The sequence below is a fragment of the Physeter macrocephalus genome, chromosome 7 (genome assembly GCF_002837175.3).
Source record: "Physeter macrocephalus isolate SW-GA chromosome 7, ASM283717v5, whole genome shotgun sequence".
NCBI classification, from domain to species: domain Eukaryota; kingdom Metazoa; phylum Chordata; class Mammalia; order Artiodactyla; family Physeteridae; genus Physeter; species Physeter macrocephalus.
This window is the reverse complement of record NC_041220.1, coordinates 8,385,644-8,409,171: the sequence shown is the minus strand read 5'-3', so window position 1 is coordinate 8,409,171 and position 23,528 is coordinate 8,385,644. Positions and strand designations below refer to the sequence as shown.

At 42.3% G+C, this 23,528-nt stretch overlaps 1 protein-coding gene and 1 long non-coding RNA gene across 4 annotated transcripts in view; one reads left to right on the top strand and one right to left on the bottom strand.

The window, feature by feature from the left end:
• NUDT9 (nudix hydrolase 9) overlaps nucleotides 1–3,748 on the bottom strand; it is a 32,188-nt gene extending 28,440 nt beyond the window's left edge. Inside the window, exon 1 of one of the 2 annotated variants that reach the window (XM_028491583.2) lies at nucleotides 3,472–3,748. In XM_028491583.2, coding sequence (XP_028347384.1) covers nucleotides 3,472–3,578 — 107 coding nt within the window. In that variant the 5' untranslated portion in view covers nucleotides 3,579–3,748. The remainder of the gene's footprint in view (nucleotides 1–3,471) is intronic. The other variant, XM_007108917.4, reaches the window with a different exon arrangement.
• A 180-nt stretch (nucleotides 3,749–3,928) lies between these two features.
• On the top strand, nucleotides 3,929–23,474 carry LOC129392230 (uncharacterized). 2 transcript variants are annotated; one of them, XR_008617740.1, is made up of 3 exons: nucleotides 3,929–4,902; nucleotides 7,808–8,871; nucleotides 23,383–23,474. It is a non-coding gene; the product is annotated as an uncharacterized lncRNA (long non-coding RNA). The 2 variants fall into 2 exon arrangements; XR_008617741.1 differs by lacking the exon at nucleotides 23,383–23,474 and adding an exon at nucleotides 9,231–9,331.
• Nucleotides 23,475–23,528: the final 54 nt, after the last annotated feature.

Sequence of the window (23,528 nt, the reverse complement as noted above, 5' to 3'; positions counted from 1 at the left end):
TATTTTTCCAAAGAAGACACAGAAATGGCCAACAGACACATGAAAATATGCTCAACATTGCTAATCATCATGGAAATGCAAATCAAAACCACAATGAGATATCACCTTATACCTGTCAGAATGGCTATTATCAAAAAGACAACAAATAACGAGTGTTGGTGAGGATGCGGAGAAAAGGGAACGCTTGTGCGCTGCTAATGGGAAGGTAAATTGGTGTAGCCACTACAGAAAACAATATGGAGATTCCTCAAAAAAATTAAAAATAGAACTACCATGTGATCCAGCAATTCCACTCCTGGGTGTTTATCTGAAGAAACCAAAAACACTAATTAGAAAAGATACACGCACCCCCATGTTCACAGCAGCATTACTTATAATAGCCAAGATATGGAACCAGCCTAAGTGCCCATCAAAAGATGAATGGATAAAGATGTCTCTCTCTCTCTCTCTCTCTCTCTCACACACACACACACACACAAAAACACACAGTGGAATATTACTCAGCTATAAAAAAGGAATGAAATCTTTCCATTTGTGACAACACGGTTGGACTCAGAGAGTATTATGCTAAGTGAAGTGTCACACAGAGAAAAGAGAAAGACAAATACTGTCTTTCCACTTATATGTGGAATCTAAAACACAAAACAAATAAACAAACATAACAAAACAGAAACAGAGTCATAGATACATAGAACAAACAGGTGGTTGCCAGACGAGAGGGTGGTAGGGGGAGGAAAGAAGTAGAAAAGGAAGATGATTAATTGAGGTACAAACTTCCAGGTACAAAATAAATGAGTCACGAGCATGAAATGTAAGATGTGGGGAATAACTATGTTATCTTTGTATGGTGACATAAGGTAACTAGACTTACCCTGGTTAGCAAGTTAAAATGGAAATATCAAATCATTATGTTGTGTAACAGGAACTAACATAGTGTGGTAGGTCAATTATACTTCAAAAACAAACTCATAGAAAAAGCGATCAGATTTGTGGTCACGAGGCGGGTGGGGGGGCGACTAGAGGGGAAACTGGATGAAGGTGGTCAAAAGGTACACATAAACTTCCAGTCATAAGACAAAAAAGTACTAGGGATATAATGTACATGATAAATATAATTAACACTGCTGTATGTTATATAAATATATGAGAGTGTTTAACAGAGTAAATCCTAAAGTTCTCATCACAAGGAAAAAATTTTTTTCTATTTCTTTAATTTTGTATCTATCTGTGATGATGGATGTTCACTAAACATGTTGTGACAATCATTTCATGATGTATTTCAAATATTTATGCTGTACACATTAATCTTATACAGTGCTGTATATCCATTTTATCTCAATAAAACTGGAGGGAAGAATTATGAAAATACATTTTATATTATAGGTATATAAGTATATAGATTTGGTTATAACCTAACTAAGTCTTCAAACAAGGAATTAATCAAATTTGTTTTTATTATATTACTATTACATTTTATTTATAACTACATTATTCAGCAAACTTCACTTTTATACCTTCACAGTCAAATCAGAAGGGATAATTTTAGCAAAAGTATTAGAAGCCTTCATCAAAATTTCCCCAAGACCTCCCTTACTCCTTTGATATTCAAACCATTCTTGCTTGAAACACTATCTTTTCATTGGTTTTGTCAACTTTTTTTTTTTAACAAGAGCATTATGTCTTTTATTCTCCATGTACCCGTCCCTGTGTGAATCGAGGAAAGGATACTACCTGCCTTTTTTTTTTATAGACTTTATTTTTTAAAGCAGTTTCAGGTTCACAGCAAAACTGTGCAGAAAACACAGAGCTCCCATATACCCCGTCTCCCGGCCACACACACATTAAAGCGCCCCCTATACCAACATGCCCCACCAGAGTTTCATTGGAAGTAAGTGGGCCCAAATGTCCTAAGTGAGCAGTGGGTCAGTAACCATGGAAATCAGTCCTCCTCCCTGCCTACCCTACAAACAAAAAGTCGGTATTAGCTGTTTGTCCCCAGGATAAAACCAAAATTTAAAGAAAATGAAGGACTAGAACCTCTACTGTGAATTAGGTATTAGAGAACACAGCAGAAATTTAGGCTTAATATCTCTGTAATTCACACTGAGGAAATAAAGTTAGGGCAGCTATGTTCAGCCGGGAAGCTAAGTGTAAAGTCTGGAACGGGAAGGGGGAGGTTTCCAGCCTGCCCACCTGCTGCCACCCTGCTCACACACCCTCAGCTGAAACGTCCGGTCTAGGTGCACTGGTACCTGGGAGCAATATTCAATCAGTGCTCCTGCTTAGAGAAAACAGTGCCTATTATCTACATTAATCAAAATATAAATAACTAGCATCCGCCAGATGTTTGAGAAAAAAACATAAGGAAAAGGGACCAAAAAGGAACAGAACCACTGACACAGAAGGGTCAGACAATTCAGGAAACAGAAGATAATTTTTATTCTAATTATCATTTTTACAGATTCAAAAGACTTTTATAGCCATAAAATAAGCAAAGGCTATTAAAGAGGGCAATTAGGGGGAAAAAGTTCGTGTCAAAATTTACAATTCAATAGAAGAGATGACAGAATGCACAGGACAGCAGTCTGAACTAGTAATCTAGAAGATAAATTTGAGGAAAATCTCTAAGAACTTCATACAAAAAGACAAACCAATGGAAAAAGAGAAATAGAAGCACTACCCAGAAAGTCCAAAAGCTATCACTGGAGTTAAGGCGGGGGGAGGGAAGGACAGAAGAAAAGATGAGGGAAAAAACAAATAGAAGAAAATTTCCTCGTGCCGAAAGTAAACATGACATGACAAGCAAAAAAATAAATAAACAAAAAACAAACAAAAAAAACTCCTAGAGGCAGCCTCATAAAACTTGTTTATTACTCCGCGCCTAGCATGGGCATGGTACCTAGGACATCGTGTTTAGAAACCAGAAGCAGAGAGAAAAGGAGGAGGCAGTGTGAGCTACCATAAATGCCTGAATTTATCCAAGGCAAATTTTTTTTAAAAGGTAACTAATAAATATATTATCTACACTGAAATGGAAAAGTGGAGGAGAGCAATGACGACTTTTATTTTTCCTTTTACAGCATTTATACTGTTCGCATCTTTAAACTACGTGCATGTGCTCATTTTAACAATAATGTTTTAAGTATTAACCAAAAAAAAAAAAACCACCAAAAAAACAAAAAAATGGCACGGAACAACACCACACCCAAACATGTGCTATTTAAACTCTCTGGTGCAAGAATGTTAGTGACTCATGGAGGATGGCAAAGTTCGAATACCATAAGAAAGGTCACTACCGATTGTTTTTCTCAAAAGGCAGGTGAAACATTTTAGAGCCTTTTAAAAAACGTGTATATGGCCGTAAAGAGCTGGGACCCAAGCAAAGCCTACTGAAGCCACCCGACCAGAAACTGCTTCCCCCTCGCAACCCAAGGACTCGGGACAAGGAGCCAGCACTAGAAGAGGGAATACCTGCACGCCGTGATGCTGCAACGGCCCAAGGACTTGAGAGTCACAGAGGCCAAGGCCACAGAGAGAGACACGGTGGCTAAAGTCTTCCCCAGGAAGCGTCCGGCCATCAGTGGCCCGCGGGGAGATGTGCGGAGCGGGGTCGCTGTTAGCTTGGGCCGCAGCCTCCGGCCTCCCCACACCCCTGGGCCCCGGGTATCCAGCGGGCACTAGGACCGGGCGGCCCTCGGGTTCCGGAGCCGGAGCAGCCAGTTTTATCTCCCGGGCGGCCCTCGGGTTCCGGAGCGGGAGCAGCCAGTTTTATCTCACCAACACACAGGGGACCAAATGCCCTCCCCACACAACAGCCCAGCTCGACACGCCCCCCAGGGGACGCCCAAGCGGCCAGCGCCAGCAGTCGGAAAAAGAGCCAACCGGGCCGTGACGTCCCCGGTGTGCGACGGCACTTTACGGCAGCGCCGCAAAGAGAAGACGGCGCAGGCTTCGTAGCGCCGGCCTCGCTCAGTTTCGTGTTCTTGCTGAGCTGTGTTTGGGACCAGGTTAGGGGGGCGGCTGCGGAAGCGCCGGGGAAGCGCCGAGAAAGCGGAAGAGAAAGGCGGAAAGTGAAAGGAGCCGAAGAATTGGAAAGGGAAAGAAAGAAAGGGGGTTGAGAGAAGAGTGTCGTCCTGGCTGTTCCGGCAGGAAGGGGTTACAGGCGGCTGATGTAGTGAGCCACGCGTGTCCCAGCCATATCTGAGTTATGAGTGGTTGCAGGGAAAGGGGGGAGGTGAGAGACTTGCAATCCCCGCATCCGAGGCTTTTCTCTTCCTTTTCTACCAAGTTGTTCACAGCAATGGGTAAAAGTCCCAACCCGCGGAGGAGTAAACCAGTTGTGAGATAGACACAGACCCTGGAAGAGAAACCGAGGGTCAAGACGCGAGATACCTGCAGAGACAAAACTTGGCCACACGGGAAATTGGAAATCAAGATTGTTCAGAAGTTTGTAATGTGGTTTTCATGTTTGATATTCGTTGTCTTATTAATGTGTGGAAATATTTAACTTGCAAGTGCATAATCCACTGGTTCTGTGGTGTGGTGTGGACACACCGTATAAAACTTTTGACCATCTCAAAAACCAGATTTATCACACCTTAACAGCTGTTCTGAAGGCTGTAGAGCTCTCGGCATATGAAGGCTCCCTCTGAACCTCTGCACTGAGACTTGTCCAAACTCTTGCTGACGAAAGTTCAATTAACTGTCAAGAAGAAAAAAAGGGAATTTTATTTCAGCCAAACTGACGGTGATAACACAGGAAGCAGTCTCAGAAAGCTCTGAGGACCATTCTGCCTGTTAGAAGTCGAAGGCACAGTCATATACATTTTTGAAACAAAGGATCATACATCAAAATGATCGACTAATATTTTACATAAACTTCACCAAAGACACGTAGTCCAGGTAAGCACATGCCAAGCAAGCATCTATTCGCTATCCACCCCACGCCCCCTTACCTAAAGAGCTGGGAAAGAACACTATTCTTTTAAGAAGTTACATTGCTAGGGTCAGAATAAAGGAAAAACAATGATCGTTATGATTGAGCGGGCACTCCCATCTTTGAGAAGTTCTGGTTAACTGTAATAAAGATGTATACTGCACATTAGGGAGGGAGGAGGCCCAAACAAACAGAGAGAATTTTATGTGTAATTTTTTCTTGTCCTGCCTTAAAATATAAATTTTACTTCATCACTCTGTTATGGCTTCTAGCAGCTTCCGGTCTTGCCCCTAGGGTGATCGTAGCGCCCCACCACTTTAAAATACCTGCCTAGGAAAGCTCAACACTGCCCGAAGAATTTGTGATTTGTTCCAGGCAAAACCTGGATAGGCAGGCAGACCCCAGAGCCCTCTCTTGGAGCAGCTACTTTAGAAAGCTTGCAATTTAAATTCTTTTCTCTGACCTTTGTGATATAAATTTACCACCCGGAACTGTTTCCTTAAGGACTTGTGAGCCCCTCTCTTTAAGATACAGATATTCAAGGAGATAACTCTGTGCTAGCTCCCAGTCCTTGTGGGAGGATAAGGACCTACCTTTCTTCAACTTGCACTACTGCTTCCGCTCATAAAGACAGAAGTTTCTTTCTCCCCTGACAAATGCCAGTTAACAAACCCAGATGGCCTAGTCACATGGATCACCCACCCACCCCTTTACCACCCCTTAGTGACTTTCCCTGAGCACACTCCAGCCTTTGAAAAGGCTTCAGCCTTCTGATTCAGGGAAGTGGAGTTCAGTTCATACTGCAGTAGTACTGAACAAAATATGTCCTTACCACTTTCGTGTCCAGCTTTGTTTATGTCTAACAATCCATCCAGGTAGCTAAGTTCTATTATTAAAATATGCTTGCCTTTTAAAAAATAAATATCTGGACTTGGCTTCCTGTAGTCAGGTAAACTTTGCTGTAGTGTTGTTGACCACCATTAGCCTCCGCTTAAGCTGGTATTAAAAAACAATTCAGCTGAGTGAATTTGAAGACCTAATTGGCTTTATTAAATGATTCAGGAATCAGGCATCATCCCGTCGAACAAGTAGAAAGGAGCTCCAAGGAGCTGTACAATGGAAGGTTTTTTAAAAGCAGGAAGGAGGGGACAAGGAAGTCAAAAAGAAAAGAAAGGATTATTTCAGGCAAGGCCACCTTCTTTGGGGAGAAGCGTAGGGGTTTATCATGCAGATCACCTCACCAGTGTTGATCAGGAAATTCCAAACTGACTGGTTTAAAATTACATTTCTCTGGGTATATACCCACTACACATATATACAATGGAATATTACTCAACCATAAAAAAGAAACGAAATTGGGTCATTTGTGGAGATGTGGATGGACCTAGAGAGTGTCATATGGAGTGAAGTAAGTCAGAAAGAGAAAAACAGATATTGTATATTAATGCATATGTGTGGAACCTAGGAAAATGGTATAGACGATCTTATCTGCAAAGCAGAAATAGAGACACAGAGGTAGAGAACAAATGTATGGATACCAAGGGGGAAAGGAGGGGGTGGGAGGAATTGGGAGATTGGGATTGACACATATACATATTGATACTCTGTATAAAATGGATAACTAATAATATACTGTATAGCACAGGGAACGCTACTTGATGTACTCTGGTGACCTAAATGGGAAGGAAATCCAAAAAAGAGGGGATATATGTATTTGTATAGCTGATTCATTTTGCTGTACAGTAGAAACTAACAACATTGTAAGGCAACTATACTCCAATAAAAATTAATTTTAAAAAATAAAAAATAAAATTACATTTCTCAGGGACTTCCCTGGTGGTCCAGTGGTTAAGACTCTGCACTCCCAGTGCAGAGGGTGCAGGTTCGATCCCTGCTCAAGGAACTAAGATCCCACATACTGTACGATGCGGCCAAAAATTAAAAAACCCAAAATTACATTTCTGAGCGAGGCGGAAACCGCAGTTAGGTGTTAAGTTTTAGTTTGCTTCTGCGGGGCTTAGCATAAGTGACTCCACTTTGGACCTACCGTTCCTTTTTTAACACTGGAAATGTATTAGGCAGGCTCTTAAAAAGGCTCAGCTCATCCAAATTAATTCAGCTGACAAATTACTCATGAGGGAGAAGAGGAGCAAGGCAGTGTGATTCACAAAACCTCTGATCAAAGAACGGGAGAAACAGGAGTTCTCATAGGACGTTCCTCAAGCCCTAGTCTTCTGACGCTGCGTTCCTTAAGGGAAGGTTGGAGTGGACTTAGTTTAAAGAGCGACACAACAATGCAAACAAAACCACTCCCTGACACTGGGCCTGCGCCACAATTGGCTCAGACAGCCAGGTCTCCTCGGTTCCTCCCTTCAGGGACATGTACTCCCAGGTCTGCAAGAGCAGAGTGTGTGTGCTGCAGCCCACTCTTGGGCAGAACAGAAATGCCATCTTGAATATTTACTGTTTTATATTACTCTTTATCTACCCACATCCCAAATTAAATGGGTGTCATCAGAACTTAAGAAAGTGAGGGCTTTTGGTTTTTATTTTATTTTTTTATTTAGAAACCAGATACCAACATTTAAGGGCATGTTATAATAGTTGGTGAAACAGACAAAAGATGCTGAGAAATAAATACTTTTAAATAGAAAAGCGTATGTGATTACTGGAATTGATATGTATGCTAAAAATAAGAATTCCAATTGTTTCCCCCCTTTTCCATTTATTTTGTATACAACAAATATTAACTGATTACTTACTATTTACCAAGCACTGCCCTAGATGCCGGGAATACAACTGTGAATGTAAGGGAGGAAAAACTTTTTCTCTACCCTTCTTAATTTTTTTTTGTCTTATTTATTAATTAAGACAGATTAACAGGGGACTTCCCTGGTGGCGCAGTGGTTAAGAATCCGCCTGCCAATGCAGAGGACACAGGTTTGATCCCTGGTCCGGGAAGATCCCACATGCCGCGGAGCAACTAAGCCCGTGCGCCACAACTACTGAGCCTGCGCTCTAGAGCCCGCGAGCCACAACTACTGAAGCCTGCGCGCCTAGAGCCCGTGCTCCACAACAAGAGAAGCCCCCGCAGTAAGAAGCCCGCACACCGCGACGAAGAGTAACCCTCGCTTGCCGCAACTAGAGAAAGCCGCGCGCAGCAATGAAGACCCAACGCAGCCAAAAATAAATAAATACATTTATTTTTTTTTAAAAAGACAGCAAACTACATTTGCATCCCTTAACTAGGGAAGGGCAAACATCAAGTTTCAAGGAAGCATCTGGACTGTGGACGCTGTCAATTAGCCTTGTAACTTTAAAAGGAATTTATCAAATTTATCAAAACAAGTGACAACTAACCCTGTAAGATCGGCTCAGGAGACCAGGAGAACGCGAGTAAAAGATGACTGGCTGCACACCTAGTCGGGGCTGCGGGACGCAGAACTAGGAAGCTTTGCACTCCTCTGGGTTTGGTCCGTCCCACATTTCTGAGCTCAGGAGCAGTCGCCCCACACTGCAGTTTGAGCCAATTGCGACAGGCCTAACCACCCCCAGCCCAGCCCAGCGGAAGGAACGGTTTCGGAGCTGTTTGTTTCCCTTTGATAAACGAGCCCTTCCTTGTTCTTGCTTCTACTCTCTCTGGTATTTGATGCAACAGCCCCCCAGAAGCAATTTAGAGTGACTGGTAAAACAAAGTATACCAAACCCTCGCAGCAACCAAAAGGATGGAGTTCCTTCTGGACTGCCTCCAGCTTCGGCCCTTACTGCTCATCTGCACCCTAAGAGTCTCTCCTGAAGCTTCTCGTTCCGAAGAAGAGCAAAGCAGTCACCGGAGAAACCGTTCTGATTACTGGAGCTGGACACGGAATTGGGAGACTGACTGCCTAGAATTTGCCAGACTTAAATGCAGACTGGTCCTGTGGGATATAAATAAGGTAACAGTGCTTGCTGTGTTTTACTTTCTGGCACCTTTAATCTGGGTTGCATTTTCCTGGCAACAGCCCCCTACAGCATCTCTGTTAAGCATGTAGAAAAAAATTACTAGTTTTGCCATTTTATAGATGGGGGGAAACATGGATTAATTAATGTGTTGGTGCTCACGTGATAAGCGAACCGAGAGGATAGGGTTCCCGGTTGCTGCCCGTCACCAACTTGACATCGTAACTTTATCTTCACTCTTGCCCTGAAAATAATTTGTAATCTCCTCCGGAACCTGATTTCACTGATCCTGCTGTCTTTTTTTCTTTCTTTCTTACTTTTCTTTTTTTTTTTTTTTTTTGGCCGCCCTGTACAGGCATGTGGGATCTTAATTCCCCGACCAGGGATCAAGCCTGTACCCCCGAATTTGGAATGTGGAGTCTTAACCACTGGGCCGCCAGGGACGCCCCTGATCCCTCTATCTCAGTCATATGGAAAAAGTCAGAGTTTTAGCTAGTATATTAAAAGACTAAGAGGTTTGCACCTATTAAGAGAAAAATCTTACAGTTACTGAGCTAAGTGCGTTTAAAAGATACCCAACAGAAAGCAACATTACTGTGCCATAGTAATTGCCAAAAGGAATTTTTAAAATCATCTTTTAGTTAAAAACAATGAAAAAGAAAAAAAAAACCTTCAATGTAATTCCCAGAATAGGTGTACCTTAAGGAAGGGAGGAGGACTTAGACTCTTCCCTTTTATTATTCGGCCAGTGTTAGATGGACAAAGGGGCTTCTGGGAGGCACTTGATGGTGTAAAACAGCATTAGTCAATATCCAATGCTGTAAACAAGAATTCAGGGGATCAAGGCTGGCAGAGAGCTAAGCAGTGAGCAGTGATTGAGATGGCATCAAGTACCCATTGACTGTCTGTTACCTAGATATTAAGAATACAGTGGCAAACAGGAGATAGGGTCCCCTGCTCTCGATCTAGCAGGGAGAATAAACATTAAATAATTACACGTGCAATGAAAGGTAGAAACTAGGGCCAGCCTCATCTGACGTGGTCACAGCAGTGAGTGGCGTGCGTGATGGTGTGGTCAGACTCAGATGAGCTCTGCACGTCATGGCTAACCTACTCAGCGTCATGGGTAGCTTCCTAGAGCCTTAGGTTCCTTTTCCGCAAAACATACAAAATAACAGTACTTTCCTTAGAGGGCTGGGAGGATGACACCAAATAATGCACGCAAAGCATATAGTGCAGTGTCTGGCACATGGTAAACACACTAAGATGTTCGTTTTAATTATTCCTTCATAAAGGGAAGTTTAAGCTAAAATTCAAAGATGTATAAGAGTTTGGTTATGCATCTGGGGTTGAGACTCCCAGTGCTGATTTGTACAAACGTTTTTACGATCTGGAGTTAAGTGCATTTACCCAATAAATATTTATCGAGTACTTACTATCTGCCAGGCACTGTTCTAATGCAGAACTGAGGATACGGCAGTGAGGAAAGCCTTATGAGCTAGGGACAATAAACAAGACATGCTGTATAATAAAATGTGTAATTGTTGGACGGTGATAAGTATAAGGAGATGTTGTCGGATTGAAGATACACCAGCTAAATATAGGGAAAAAATAGTAAGGTCAGCTGAAGTTCCTGCATGTGCTAAGTTTCCAGCCAAAGGTGGTTCAGCCTGTACCTGCCCTGGCTTCAACTATTGACGATGCCAGCAACAATAAGAAAGAAGGAGAGAGTAGTCAAAAAACTCATGTTATTCATACAGGGGAAAGCCATATCAGGTGCTCTGATCATTAGAGGCACCAGCCAGTTTCCGAAGCCACCAGTAATGATGGGCGTGACCATAAAGAAGATTATTACAAACACATGGGCTGTTACTACCACGTTATAAATTTGGTCGTCTCCGAGCAGTGTTCCGGGGCGACCTAATTCAGCAAAAATGCATAGGCTCAGGCCAGTGCCCACTCTTCCGGCTCGAGCACCAAACAGCAAGTATAAATTTAGTACCAATGTCTTTGTGGTTGGTTGAGAATAATCAGTGGTTTAGGAATATAGGTGAAATGGCCTAGTAGGCATTAGACTGTAGATCTAAAGACAGGGGTTAAGTCCTCTTTTTGCCAAGCCCTGTGGCGAATTGTTCATATTGAACTGCAAATTCAAAGAAGCAGCTTCAACCCTGCCGGGGCTTCTCCCACCTTTTTTTTTTTTCCTGCGGCGGCAGAAGTAGATTGAAGCCAGTTGACTAGGATATTTAGCTGTTAACTAAAAATTCGTGGGAAGTGTATCCCTCCAATCTAGTGAGGATTTAGCTTAATTAAAGTGTTTGATTTGCATTCAACTGATGTAGGATATAGTCTTGCAGTCCTTATTAGGCTGGAATTAAGTAAATTATACTTGCTTAGGGCTTTGAAGGCTCTTGGTCTGATTCAACCTAAATTCCTACTCCAACACTGATAGTATTGGTGTGAGGGTAGAAGGAATGTGGATATTCGATTATGGCTGGTGGGAGCATTATTGGTTTTGTAGAGTCAAATTGTCAGTTTATTTTCATGTTGTTTGTGGAGGGGAGTATGGTCAGTGCTGTGGAGTGTGTGAGTCGTATGCAGAAGTACAGGTTAAGTAGTGCTGTGACGGCTATAAGTGTGGGTAAGACAATATTATTGTTTCTTGCTATTTCTTGAATAATCCTTCATTTAGGCATGAAGCCTGACAGTGGGGGGAGTCCCCCTATTGACAGTAGAGTGGTTATGGTAAGGGTTGTGATTACAGGTGCTTTGTTTCATGTGTGTGATAGTGATAGTGGAGGAGTGGCCGAGCTGTGAATAAATAGCATGAATATAGTGAGGGTTATTATGAAGTAGATTGCTACGTTTAGGGTTGTTGTGGGTGGGTTTTATAGTAAGACGGCTGTTATTCATCCTATGTGGTTGATTGATGAGTAAGCCGTGATTTTTCGGAGCTGGGTTTGATATAATCCTCCTCACCCTCCGATTAGGATGGAGAGTATGGACAGGGATAGTATTAGATTTAGGTTGATTGATGGTGAGATTTGGTAAAGGACTGATAGAGGCGCAAGTTTTTGTCCTGTCAATAGGATTAGGCCTGCCGTTAATGGGTTGCCTTGTGTTACTTAAGGCACTCCGAAGTGAAAAGGGGACAGTCTTAGTTTTATGGCCAGGGCTATTGTTATTACTGTTGATGCTGTTGGAGCATTTTTGTAATGGTTCACCGGCCGGAGTACAATAGGTTAAAGATGACTGCTATTATAAGTAGCGTGGATGCGGTGGCTTGTGTTAGGAAGTACTTAGTAGAGGCTTCTATGGCTCCTGGGTTAAAGTTTTTTATTATAACGAGGATAATGGCTTGTATATTCATCTCAAATCCAATTCAGGGTAGCAACCAGTGGGAGCTGGTTATTACAATTATAGTCCCTAAAATGACGGTTGTTAAAATAATGATAGAGATAATGGGGTTTATTAGTACGGGAAGGGTATAAACCAACATTTTCGGGCTATGGGCCCGATAGCTGATTTAGCTGAACTTACTGTAGAATGTGGTGTAATATGGTAGCACGGAGAACTTTGAATTCTCAAGGGTAGGTTCAATTCCTATAATTCTAGAAAGAAGAGGGCTTGAACCTCTATTATTTACTCTATCAAAGTAAATCTTTTGTCAGACATATTTCTTATGTTTGTGGGGGGTTGCTTGCCGTTATGATATGGGTAGTGTCACATGCACAGGGCTGGCGTTAAAGGTAGGAAGTTTTTTCAGAGTAGGTGTATTAACTGGTCAAATGGGAATCGAGGATAGGATGCTCGAATTCATAGGAAAGATATTGTTAGTAATAATGTTTTAACGGTGAGGTTGATTGTGTATAGCTCTGGTGTATATGGGTTGTGAAATGCTCCTAAAAATAGGATTGTTGTGAACATGTTTATTATAATGACGTTGGCATATCCTGCTAGGAAAAATATGGCGAAGGGGCCTGCTGAGTATTCTACGTTAAAGCCAGATACGAGTTCGGATTCTCCTTTCTGTTAAGTCAAACGGAGCTCGGTTAGTTTCTGCCAGGGTGGAAATAAATCATATCATGGCTAGTGGTCATGATGGGAAGATCAATCATAGTTGTTCTTGTGTTGTGGTGAGGGTTAAAGACCCGTTTATTAAGAGTACAGATAAGAGGATGATTGCCAGTGTTACTTCATCTGAGATCGTTCGTGCTACCGGTCGTAGGGCCCCAATTAGTGCATGTTTTGAGTTGGAGGCACTGAACAGTTCAGAGTGTTCAGAGTTATATATATATAAAACTGAATTTCTGTCTTGTACACCTGAAACTAAAATGACATTGTAAATCAACTATACTTCAATAAAATTTAAAAAGAAAAAGAAACAGAAATAAGCAAGAGGAAAACAGTGAATTAAGGCAGCAGTGCCCCTCTAGCTGAAGGAACCTAAAGGAAAAGGAACTTCAAATGGTGGCCTAGAATCCCAGTTTATAAAGCAGCTTCAACAAAGAGTAGTGCATTTGTAGACAAGAGAGAGGACATGGGAAGCAGATTTAGGCTTTCAAGGGCAGCAAAATGTGGGAAGTTAAATCCACAGAAGAGAATTAATGGAGTGAGGTTTGTTTGCAGATTCCTCTGCTGTCCACTCTGGGCTTAAAGCATCTGCATCCACTAAAATGAGAAATTATATCCCACCTCTAGGCAGAAAAGGAAAATTTTCTGGGTTTTCTTCTTAATTGCTTTCTGCTCAGAATAATTTTTTATGTCTAAAATGTTTATATAGTGGTGACATATACTAGTTTCCTTCAAGTGCAGCTTACGGAGGAATGATCCTCAAATGTTCGGGTGCACCAGGATCACCTGGTCGGCTTTTTGTAACGTGGATTGATTTCTTGACTCCCCACCCCACCCTGTGAATTTCTGATCCGTAGGTTGGAAGTGGGGCTTAAGAATCAGTAGGTTTAATAAATGTGCGCACGGCCCTGCTGCTGGTCTGGACAGCACACTTGAGGCCCTGGGCAGACGCTGCTTGCAGAGGGGCCCTCCCTGTACCTCTGCACACCTCCACCTCCCACTTCCCCCAATTTTTCTTAATAATGCCATCAGAGACCCAGGTTTCCAAGCACACAGAATAATCTCAGTTCCTATTGCAACGCTTCTCCTTGGTCTGTTCAATATTAGGAGAGTTCTCTCTATCAGTCTCTTGAGTGTTTGAACATCCTGTAAGCAGAGGCACAGACTGCCTTTTGGTTCTGGACTATCTTTTCAAGGATGCTTGCGTGAGGAGCTGCTTTGGAAGATCTATATACAGTCACCCTCCAGAGCAGTGGGAGGAGAGATTGCTGTACAACATAGTAAAGATGATGCCTCCCTTGGAGGCAGAGGTCGGGCAGGTTTGCCTGCAGCCCAGTAGAGAAGCTTGGGATGTCCTGGCCTGGAGGTTCCTCGGCTGTGCTGTCAATTTGCCGCATGCACAGCATCCATCTAGACCCATCCATGGTGAAAGGACAGGGGGAACTGATGCTAACATGGGGCTTATGCTGCCTGCTGGGCCACAAGTGAGAACATGCTTTGCGTCTGATCCAAGATGATACTGTCCCGCCAGCATCCAGGACACAGGGGCAGGCTAACTTGTTAGCTCAGAACTAAGGCAAATCTCACATCCTTCATAGTTCTTAACATGTACATTCTCAAATGTTTTACACCAAACATTGTAAAGGCTTTACTCCCCAGATCTTGATTTTTCAATGTCCTTCACCAATAAAGGCAGGTAGGGTGTCACGGAGAAATGGTTGGAAAGAGCGAGACTGAAAGCTCGTGTCTGACAGCAGGGATGTGTTCGGAGACTAGTGAAGACCTGCCAGAAGGATGCAGAGGCAGGGCAAAGGCCTCGACAGGCCCAATACAGAGCACTCTGGACCGCGGCAAAGAAGATAAGGGGTTATACACATTGGAGAGAAAAGAATTCATGAGCCCAAGAGGTACCTTTAAAAAGGCCAGAGGGGGAGTCAGGGAGGGAAAGGCCTTCTTTAGAGAGGATGCCAGCAGTGAAGTGTAGGCATGCAGATTAGAGAACCACCATCTGCTACCCACAATGCCACCACTGAGCCAGAAAGAATCCTCACTGGTGGTCAAAGTCTTTGTTAGGGAGCAGGGTCTCAGGGACAGACCACTTGGCCTGTCATGATGAAGGAGACACTGTGACTTTTTTTTTTCTTTTGCGGTACGCGGGCCTCTCACTGCTGTGGCCTCTCCCGTTGCGGAGCACAGGCTCCGGACGCGCAGGCTCAGCGGACGTGGCTCACGGGCCCAGCCGCTCCGCGGCATGTGGGATCTTCCTGGACCGGGGCACGAACCTGCGTCCCCTGCATCGGCAGGCGGACTCCCAACCACTGCGCCACCAGGGAAGCCCTCGCTGTGACTTTTGACTTACATTTATTTGGCAGATAACGGAGATCACCCCAAAGCTCAAGCTCATTCTGCTTCCCCCACACATGGCTTGTCTCTCCGCCTGCCATGAATCCTCCTTGTATGGAAGTCTTAAGAATCATGCTTTACCTCTTTGGGGACTTTTTTTGGGAGAATATTCTCAAATCAGGAATTAGCACGTCAAGGAGGAGTAAAGGTACAGACAGATCTAAGTATTTTGAAAGAGGCTGTTGTCACAGCCCAGAGAAGTGACATTCCCTCCGGGTGGCCCCGAGTAAATCACCACTCTAAGCCTCCCTTTCTACTTTTGTCTATGGGAGACAATTCTTCCTACAACAGAGAATTCTCATGAAGTTTTCATGGGAAGTTTGACTAAAGCATAGAGCAGAAGGTCTAAACTATAGTAAAGTACTCAATAAAGGGTAGCTTTTATTTTCAAATGAGAGAGCAAAGAATACTGGAGGAAAGGCTGATCTAGCGAAAGGATATCCTTCCTCCAAAAACTTTCTTTTCCCATCATGAATACAACACTTTCCATTTAAGCTTTTTTGCTCACAGTTGACCCCCCCAAATTGAAATATTTGTGTGGATATGGGATAATTTCTAAGACCCAAAGTTAGAAAAAAGGGGCAGGGGTGTGGTTAGAGAACACTTCTCCTCTCAGTTGTGGTTTAAAAGGCATAATGGACATTTGCCTATATGTGCAGAGACCACTTCCAGTATAGACCTAGAGCTGGAAACATTCAGCTCTGACACGTGCTGCAGTGGCCAGTAGAGGACTGAACACCCTGCATTATTTTTCTATTCATATCAGTTTGGTTGTTCAAAAGCTTTCCAGCAGATGGTGCTAGACACCATTCAGTGCACAAGTCCTCAGGACAGGAATTTGTGTCCACAATGAAAATAAAAGCCGTACCCCCTCTCCTGAATGGAAGGTCATCCACGCTGAAACAGGGCAATAACTGCATTGCTTAAAAAAAAATATATTGAAGTATAGTTGATTTAGAATGCTTTGATAGTTTCTGGTGTACAGCAAAGTGATTCAGTCATTTATTTATTATTTTTCATATGTGTGTATATATATATATATATATATACATATGAAATATATATATTTATTCTTTTTCATATTCATTTCCATAATTGTTTATTCCAGAATATTGAATATAGTTCCCTGTGCTATACTGTATGTCCTTGTTGCTTCTCTATTTTATATACACTAGTTTGTATATGCTAATACCAAACTCCTAATTTATTCCTCTCCCACGCAATTTAACCTGTGGTAAACATAAGTATGTTTTCTATGTCAGTGAGTTTATTTCTGTTTTGGAAATAAGTTCATTTGTATCATACTTTAGATTCCACATATGAGTGATATCATGTGATATATGTCTTTCTCTGCCTGACTCACCTCACTTAGTATTATAATCTCTAGGTCCATCCAAGTTGTTGAAAATGGCATAATTTCATTCTTTTTTATGGCAGAGTAGTATTCCACTGTATATATGTACCATATCTTCTTTATCCATTCATCTATCAAGGGACATTTAGGTTTCTTCCATGTTCTGGCTCTTGTGAATAGTGCTAGTATGAACCGAAGGGTGCATGTATCCTTCAGAACTATAGATTCGTCCAGATATATGCCCAGGAGTGAGATTCTTGGATCATATTTTTAGTTTTTTAAGGAATCTCCATTATGTTCTTCATAGTGGCTGTAACAATTTATATTCCCACCAACAGTATAGGAGGCTTCCCTTTTCTCCATACTCTCTCCAGCATTTGTTATTTGTAGACTTTTTGATGATGGCCGTTCTGACTGGTGTGAGGTGATACCCCGTTGTAGTTTTGATTTGCATTTCTCTCATAATTAGTAATGTTGAACAACTTTTCATGTGCCTATTAGCCAACTGTATGTCTTCTTCGTAGAAATGTCTAATTAGGTCTTCTGCTCATATTTTCTTTTTTTTTTTTATCATTGAGCTGTATGTTGTGGAAATTAAGCCCTTATTGGTCACATCATTTGCAAATACTTTCTCTGAGTCCATATGTTTTCTTTTTGTTCGTTTATGGTTTCCTTCACTGTGCAAAAGCTTATAAGTTTGATCCGGTCCCATTTGTTTATTTTTGCTTTTATTTCTGTTGCCTTGGGAGACTGACCTAAGAATACATTGCTACAATTTATATCAGAGAATATTTTGCCTATGTTCTCTTCTAGAAGTTTTATGGTATCCTGTCTTATATTTAAGTCTTTAAGCCACTTTGAGCTTATTTTTGTGTATGGTGTGAGGGAGCGTTCTAACCATTAATTTACATGCGACTGTCCAGTTTTCTCAACACTGCTTGCTGAAGAGACTGACTTTTCTCCATTGTATATTCTTGCCTTTTTTGTCAAAGATTAATTGACTGCAGGTGTGTGGGTTTATTTCTGGGCATTCTATTCTGTTCCATTGATCTGTTTTTGTTCCAGTACTATGCTGTTTTGATTACTGTAGCTTGGTGGTATTCCTCTGGAGTCTGGTAGTGTTATGCCTCCAGGTTTGTTCTTTTTCTTCAGGATTGCTTTGGCAATTCTGTGTCTTTTGTGGTTCCATATACATTTTAGGATTATTTGTTCTAGTTCTGTGAAAAATATCATGGGTCATTTGATAGCAATTGCATTAAATCTATAGATTGCTTTGGGTAGTATGGCCATTTTAACAATGTTTATTCTTCCAATCCAAGAGCATTGGACATCTTTCCATTTCCTTGAATCATCTTCATTTTTCTTTATCACAGTTTTATAGTTCTCAGCATATAAGTCTTCCACCTCCTTGGTCAGTTTTATACCTATGTATTCTATTCTCTTTGATGCGATTTCAAATGGGATTTTTTTTTTTTTTTTTACTTTCCATTTCTGGTATTTCATTGTTAGTGTAAAAAAAATGCAAAGTTTCTGCATGTTAATCTTGTGTCCTGCTACTTTGCTGAATTTGTTTACCAGTTCTAATAGTTTTTGTGTGGAGTCTTTACGGTTTTCTATATAGAATATCACAGCATCTGCATATCATGACAACATTACCTCTTCCCCGCCAATTTGGATACATTTTCTTTCTTTTTCTTCTCTAATTGCTGTGGCTAGGACTTCCAATACTATGTTGAATAGAAGTGGTGAGAGTGGGCATCCTTGTCTTGTTCCAGATTTTAGCAGGAAGGCTTTCAGCCTTTCATCCTTAAGTATAACATTGGCTGTTGGTTTGTCATAAGTGGCTTTAAATATGTTGAGATATGTTGCTTCTAGACCCACTTTGGTAAGAGTTTTTATCATGAATGGATGTTGAATTTTGTCAAATGGAATTTGTGCATCTATTGAGATGATCCTGTGGTTTTTGTCTTTTATTTTGTTGTTATGTATCACATTGATTGATTTGCATATGTTAAACCATCCTTGAGACCCTGGTGTATGATCTTTTTTATGTGTTGTTGGATTTGGTTTGCTGATATTTTGTTGAGAATTTTTGAATCTATACTCATCAGAGATACTGGCCTGTAATATTATTTTTTGGTAATGTCTTTGTCTGGTTTAGTATCAGGGTGATGATGGCTACATAGAATGACTTTGGGAATGTTCCCCCTTTGTAAATCTTTTAGAAGAGTTTGAGAAGGATCAGTATAAGGTCTTCTTTGTATGTTTGGTACAATTCCACAACGAAGCCATCTGGTCCTGGACTTTTGTTTGCAGGGAGTTTTGTCTATCACAGATTCTATTTAATTTCTAGTGATGGGTCTGTCCAAATTAGCCATTTCTTCTTGATTCAGTTTTGGTGGGCTATATATGTTTCTAGAAACTTGTCCATTTCTTCTAGATTGTTCAACTTGTTGACATATAACTGTTCATAATATTCGCTTGTGGTTTTTTTATTTCTGCGGTATCAGTTGTTATCTTTTGTCTTTCATTACTTAGTTTATGTGGGTCCTCTCTCTTTTCTTCTTGGCGAGCCTGGCCAGAGGTTTGTCTATTTTGTTTACCCTTTCAAAGAACCAGTTTGATTTTATTGATTTTTTCTATTGTTTTTATTTAATCTTTATTTTATTTACTTTCTCTATGATCTTTATTATTGTCTTCCTTCTGCTGACTTTAGCTTTTCTTTGTTCTTCTTTTTCTAATTCTTTTAGTCAGTAGGTTAGGTTGTTCATTTGAAATTTTTCTTGTTTTTTGAGGAAGGCTGATATTGCTATGAACTTCCCTCTAAGGACTGCTTTTGCTGCATCACATAGATTTTGTGTGGTTCTGTTTTCATTGTCATTTGTCTCAAGATACTTTTTTATTTCCTCTTTGATTTCATCATTGATCCATTGGCTTTTTAAAAAATTTATTTATTTATTTTTGGTTGCATTGGGTCTTCATTGCTGCATGCGGGCTTTCTCTAGTTGCAGCGAGCAGGCTTCTCATTGTGGTGGCTTGTTACGGAACACGGGCTCTAGGCGCATGGGCTTCAGTAGTTGTGGCACACAAGCTCAGTAGTTGTGGCTCACCGTCTCTAGAGCACAGGCTCAGTAGTTGTGGCACACAGGCTTAGTTGCTGTGCAGCATGTGGGATCTTCCCAGACCAGGGCTCGAACCCATGACTTTTGCACTGGCAGGCAGATTATTAACCACTGCACCACCAGGGACGTCCCCGTGTTGCTTTTTAATGTTTCTTCTCTCTAGATGGTAGGATCCCCAGTTTGGATAAAAGCTATTGTCTCTGTCCCCGGTTTATAATGATTAAGTGAGTAAAAGAGCACTTAATGCTAGGTGAGTGGAGGATTAGGTAAATAAGCTGATAAGAAGATGATTGGATCTAGTAAGATGATGGAGGCAAAGCACAGGCCTGAAGTTCAGGATCCTGCAGCTGTTACCACTTAGCTGTCAACTGTTTGTGTTTGAGCTGACCCCAGGATCTCTTAACGCATCAGAATGTTTTGAAAATACGTGCTGCTTCCAAAGTCCAAATCTGGTATATATCCCCTAAACAAGTTAGCTTCTACACCCTCCTTACTGTGCCCTACCAGGACTTCCAGCTTCCTCTGACCCTCCGGAAAGCGGAATGACCCCAAGAAAGGATGCTACTTACAGGAATCATAAAAGGAAACCAGGTCAAGTTCCCACCTCCTGGATGAGCAAGCAATGGGCCCTGCAGGGAAGGGGGAAGCAGCACCAGGCTGACCCCACCAGCACCATGTGGGGTCACTCCACCCAGAGCGGAGAGGGACTGGTTGAGCATCCCTTGGTCTCGGGCAGGCGGACTCAAGAAGGGCCTGGGGACTCGAGCAGGTCCAAGCGGGGACAACTTTGACAGCCTGGGCTGGGAGCGGGGCAGCTGGCAAGAGCACCTCCCCACAGACTCGGGGCGCAGGGGAGGGGTCCTCAGTGTCACCCAGGAAACAGAAAACTCAGTTTTCCGGTCCCTCTCTCAAGGGGTCTGCTGAGAAGGTCTTCAAGAGGATCACCCAGTTATGTCCACAAGCCCCATGTTGTCAAGGGAGCTTCCCACCAGGAGGAGCAAGAAGAAACACCAGGAAGAGAAACCCTTGTGTGAGAAGCACAAGCAGCTTCTGAGCCTGTTCTGTGAGAAGGACCTGGAGCTGCTGTGTCCCCCGTGCAGGGTCTCCTCTGATCCCCACCATCACCCCCTGGGACCCATGGAGCAGGCTGTAGCCTGCTGTCACAGGAGGAGCCTCAAAGGCTACACTGAGCCCCCGGAAAACAAGTCGAAGATACTGAAAAGGTGTTAGAAATGCAAGTCTCAGAATCTCTTGAGTTGTTGTGGAGGGTGGAGAATCAAAGGGGGCTTTAAAATTAAGTTGTTTAAACAATTTAAGAGTTTCTTGGAAAAGAGAAGGAATTAATTCTTTACAAATTACAGTTTGAAGAAAATCGAAAGAAAACAGTAAAATTCTCAGAGCATGAGTCCACACTGAAAAAGTTACTGATTGAAATGGCAGAAAGGTGTATGCAGGCAGACCTGGAGTTCCTCACATGTATTAAAAGTGTCTGCAAGAAGTTTGGAAACCTAAACACTCCAGCAGTCTTTTCATATGACTTAAAGAAAAAATGGATCGATCTCCTGAAAACATTTTAACCTACAGAAAGTGATCAACATTTTCAAGCTCAGTTCGATACTAGATATTGAAACTGAGCTCCCCAAACTTATCACCTCAGAAGACAGAAAAGGTGTAGCATTAGGAAAGGTGAAATCATGCTTTCCTTCCTTACAATATCACAGGGTTACATTTTTACCAGCTGTCCTGAGCCTTCAGAGTGTTGTTTCTGGCAGGCATTATTGGCACATGGAAGGAAGAGGCAGTGGTGAATGGGCCGTGGTGTCTGTAAAGAGTCTGTTCCCTGGAAGCTATGACCTTGCCGTCCCCCAAAGGCGGAAGCTGAGGAATCCTTCTCTGGTCTTAACACCTGTGTTGCATTGGATACAATAAAATCCAGGACGATTGGTATTTTTCTAAATTATCAGTTGGAAGAGGTTTCATTTCGTAATTTAACAGTTCCTTTATCAATACATTAGTACTTACCCTGATAGTTTCTAAGAAAAACTTAGGGCTTATTTTTACACCAGACCTACCTGAGAGACATTTGCAGGTTGATATTTCGAACTCTGGTTCATGAGAGTATTATGCAATTAATTATTGTGGGATGATATAATCTCAAGAATTAGATGGGGTTTTGTTGTGAATTTTTAAATTTTTATTTTTTTATAAATTTATTTTATTTTATTTATTTATTTTTGGCTGCATTGGGTCTTCGTTGCTGCACGCGGGCTTTCTCTAGTTGCTGTGAGCGGGGGGCTACTCTTCGTTGAGGTGAGCGTGCTTCTCATCGTGGTGGCTTCTGTTGTTGCAGAGCACGGGTTATAGGCATGCGGGCTTCAGTAGTTGTGGCATGTGGGCTCAGTAGTTGTGGCTCGCAGGCTCTAGAGCACAGGTTTAGGAGTTGTGGCGCATGGGCTTAGTTGCTCTGCAGCATGTGGGATCTTCCCAGATCAGGGCTCAAACCTGTGTCCCCTGCATTGGCAGGCAGATTCTTAACCACTGTGCCCCCTGGGAAGTCTTGTTGTGAATGTTTTAAACTTTAGGTTTTGTTTTGTTTTGGTTTTTGTTGTGTTTTTTTTTGCGGTACGTGGGCCTCTCACTGTTGTGGCCTCTCCCGTTGCCGAGCACAGGCTCCAGACACGCAGGCTCAGAGGCCACGGCTCACGGGCCCAGCCGCTCCGCGGCATGTGGGATCTTCCTGGACTGGGGCACGAACCCCTGTCCCCTGCATCGGCAGGCGGACTCTCAACCACTGCGCCACCAGGGAAGCCCTAAACTTTAGGTTTTGAAATAGTTGTACATTCACGGAAGTTGCCAAGTTAGTGCAGCATGTTTTGTTTTTTATCACCTAGAAGACGGCCCTTTTCTCTGTTTCACTAACTATACCATGTTATTTACCAGGCTTATTTTACAGAAGTGTTGCAAGAAACAAATGCAAACTGCTTTGGCAATTCCAAAATAAAATATATAATAACTAAATGTTTTTTCTAACACTGTCTTTTCAAATTTTCATAAAGGCACTCACAGCATTTATAATTTTCCTATATAGTCTCCATTTCTAGAAATTCACCAGCAGGGAGGTGTGAAGCTTGGGGAGCCTGGGAAAGGTGGTTGAAAAAAGTTGCAGAAATGGGTCTTCTGTGCACATGTAACTTAGCTACAGGCCTCCCAACCTTCTGAGGTTGGACTTTTAGGCTGCCTGACGTCAAAAGGTCTTAGATCTTGGGGGCTTCCCTGGTGGCGCAGTGGTTGCGCGTCCGCCTGCCGATGCAGGGGAACCGGGTTCGCGCCCCGGTCTGGGAGGATCCCACATGCCGCGGAGCGGCTGGGCCCGTGAGCCATGGCCACTGAGCCTGCGCGTCCGGAGCCTGTGCTCCGCAACGGGAGAGGCCACAGCAGTGAGAGGCCCGCATACCACAAAAAAAAAAAAAAAAAGGTCTTAGATCTTATACTTGCACATGACCAGTGGAGGGGCAGTGGTCTCATGTGGTCTATTTTTGTTTTTTTTTTTTTAGATCCAACACATAAGCAATATATGATGTTTGGACTTCTCTGACATACTTCACTTAGTATTATAATCTCTGTGTCCATCATGTTGCTATAAATGCCATTATTTCATTCTTTTTTATGACTGGGTAATATTCCATTGTGTGTGTGTGTG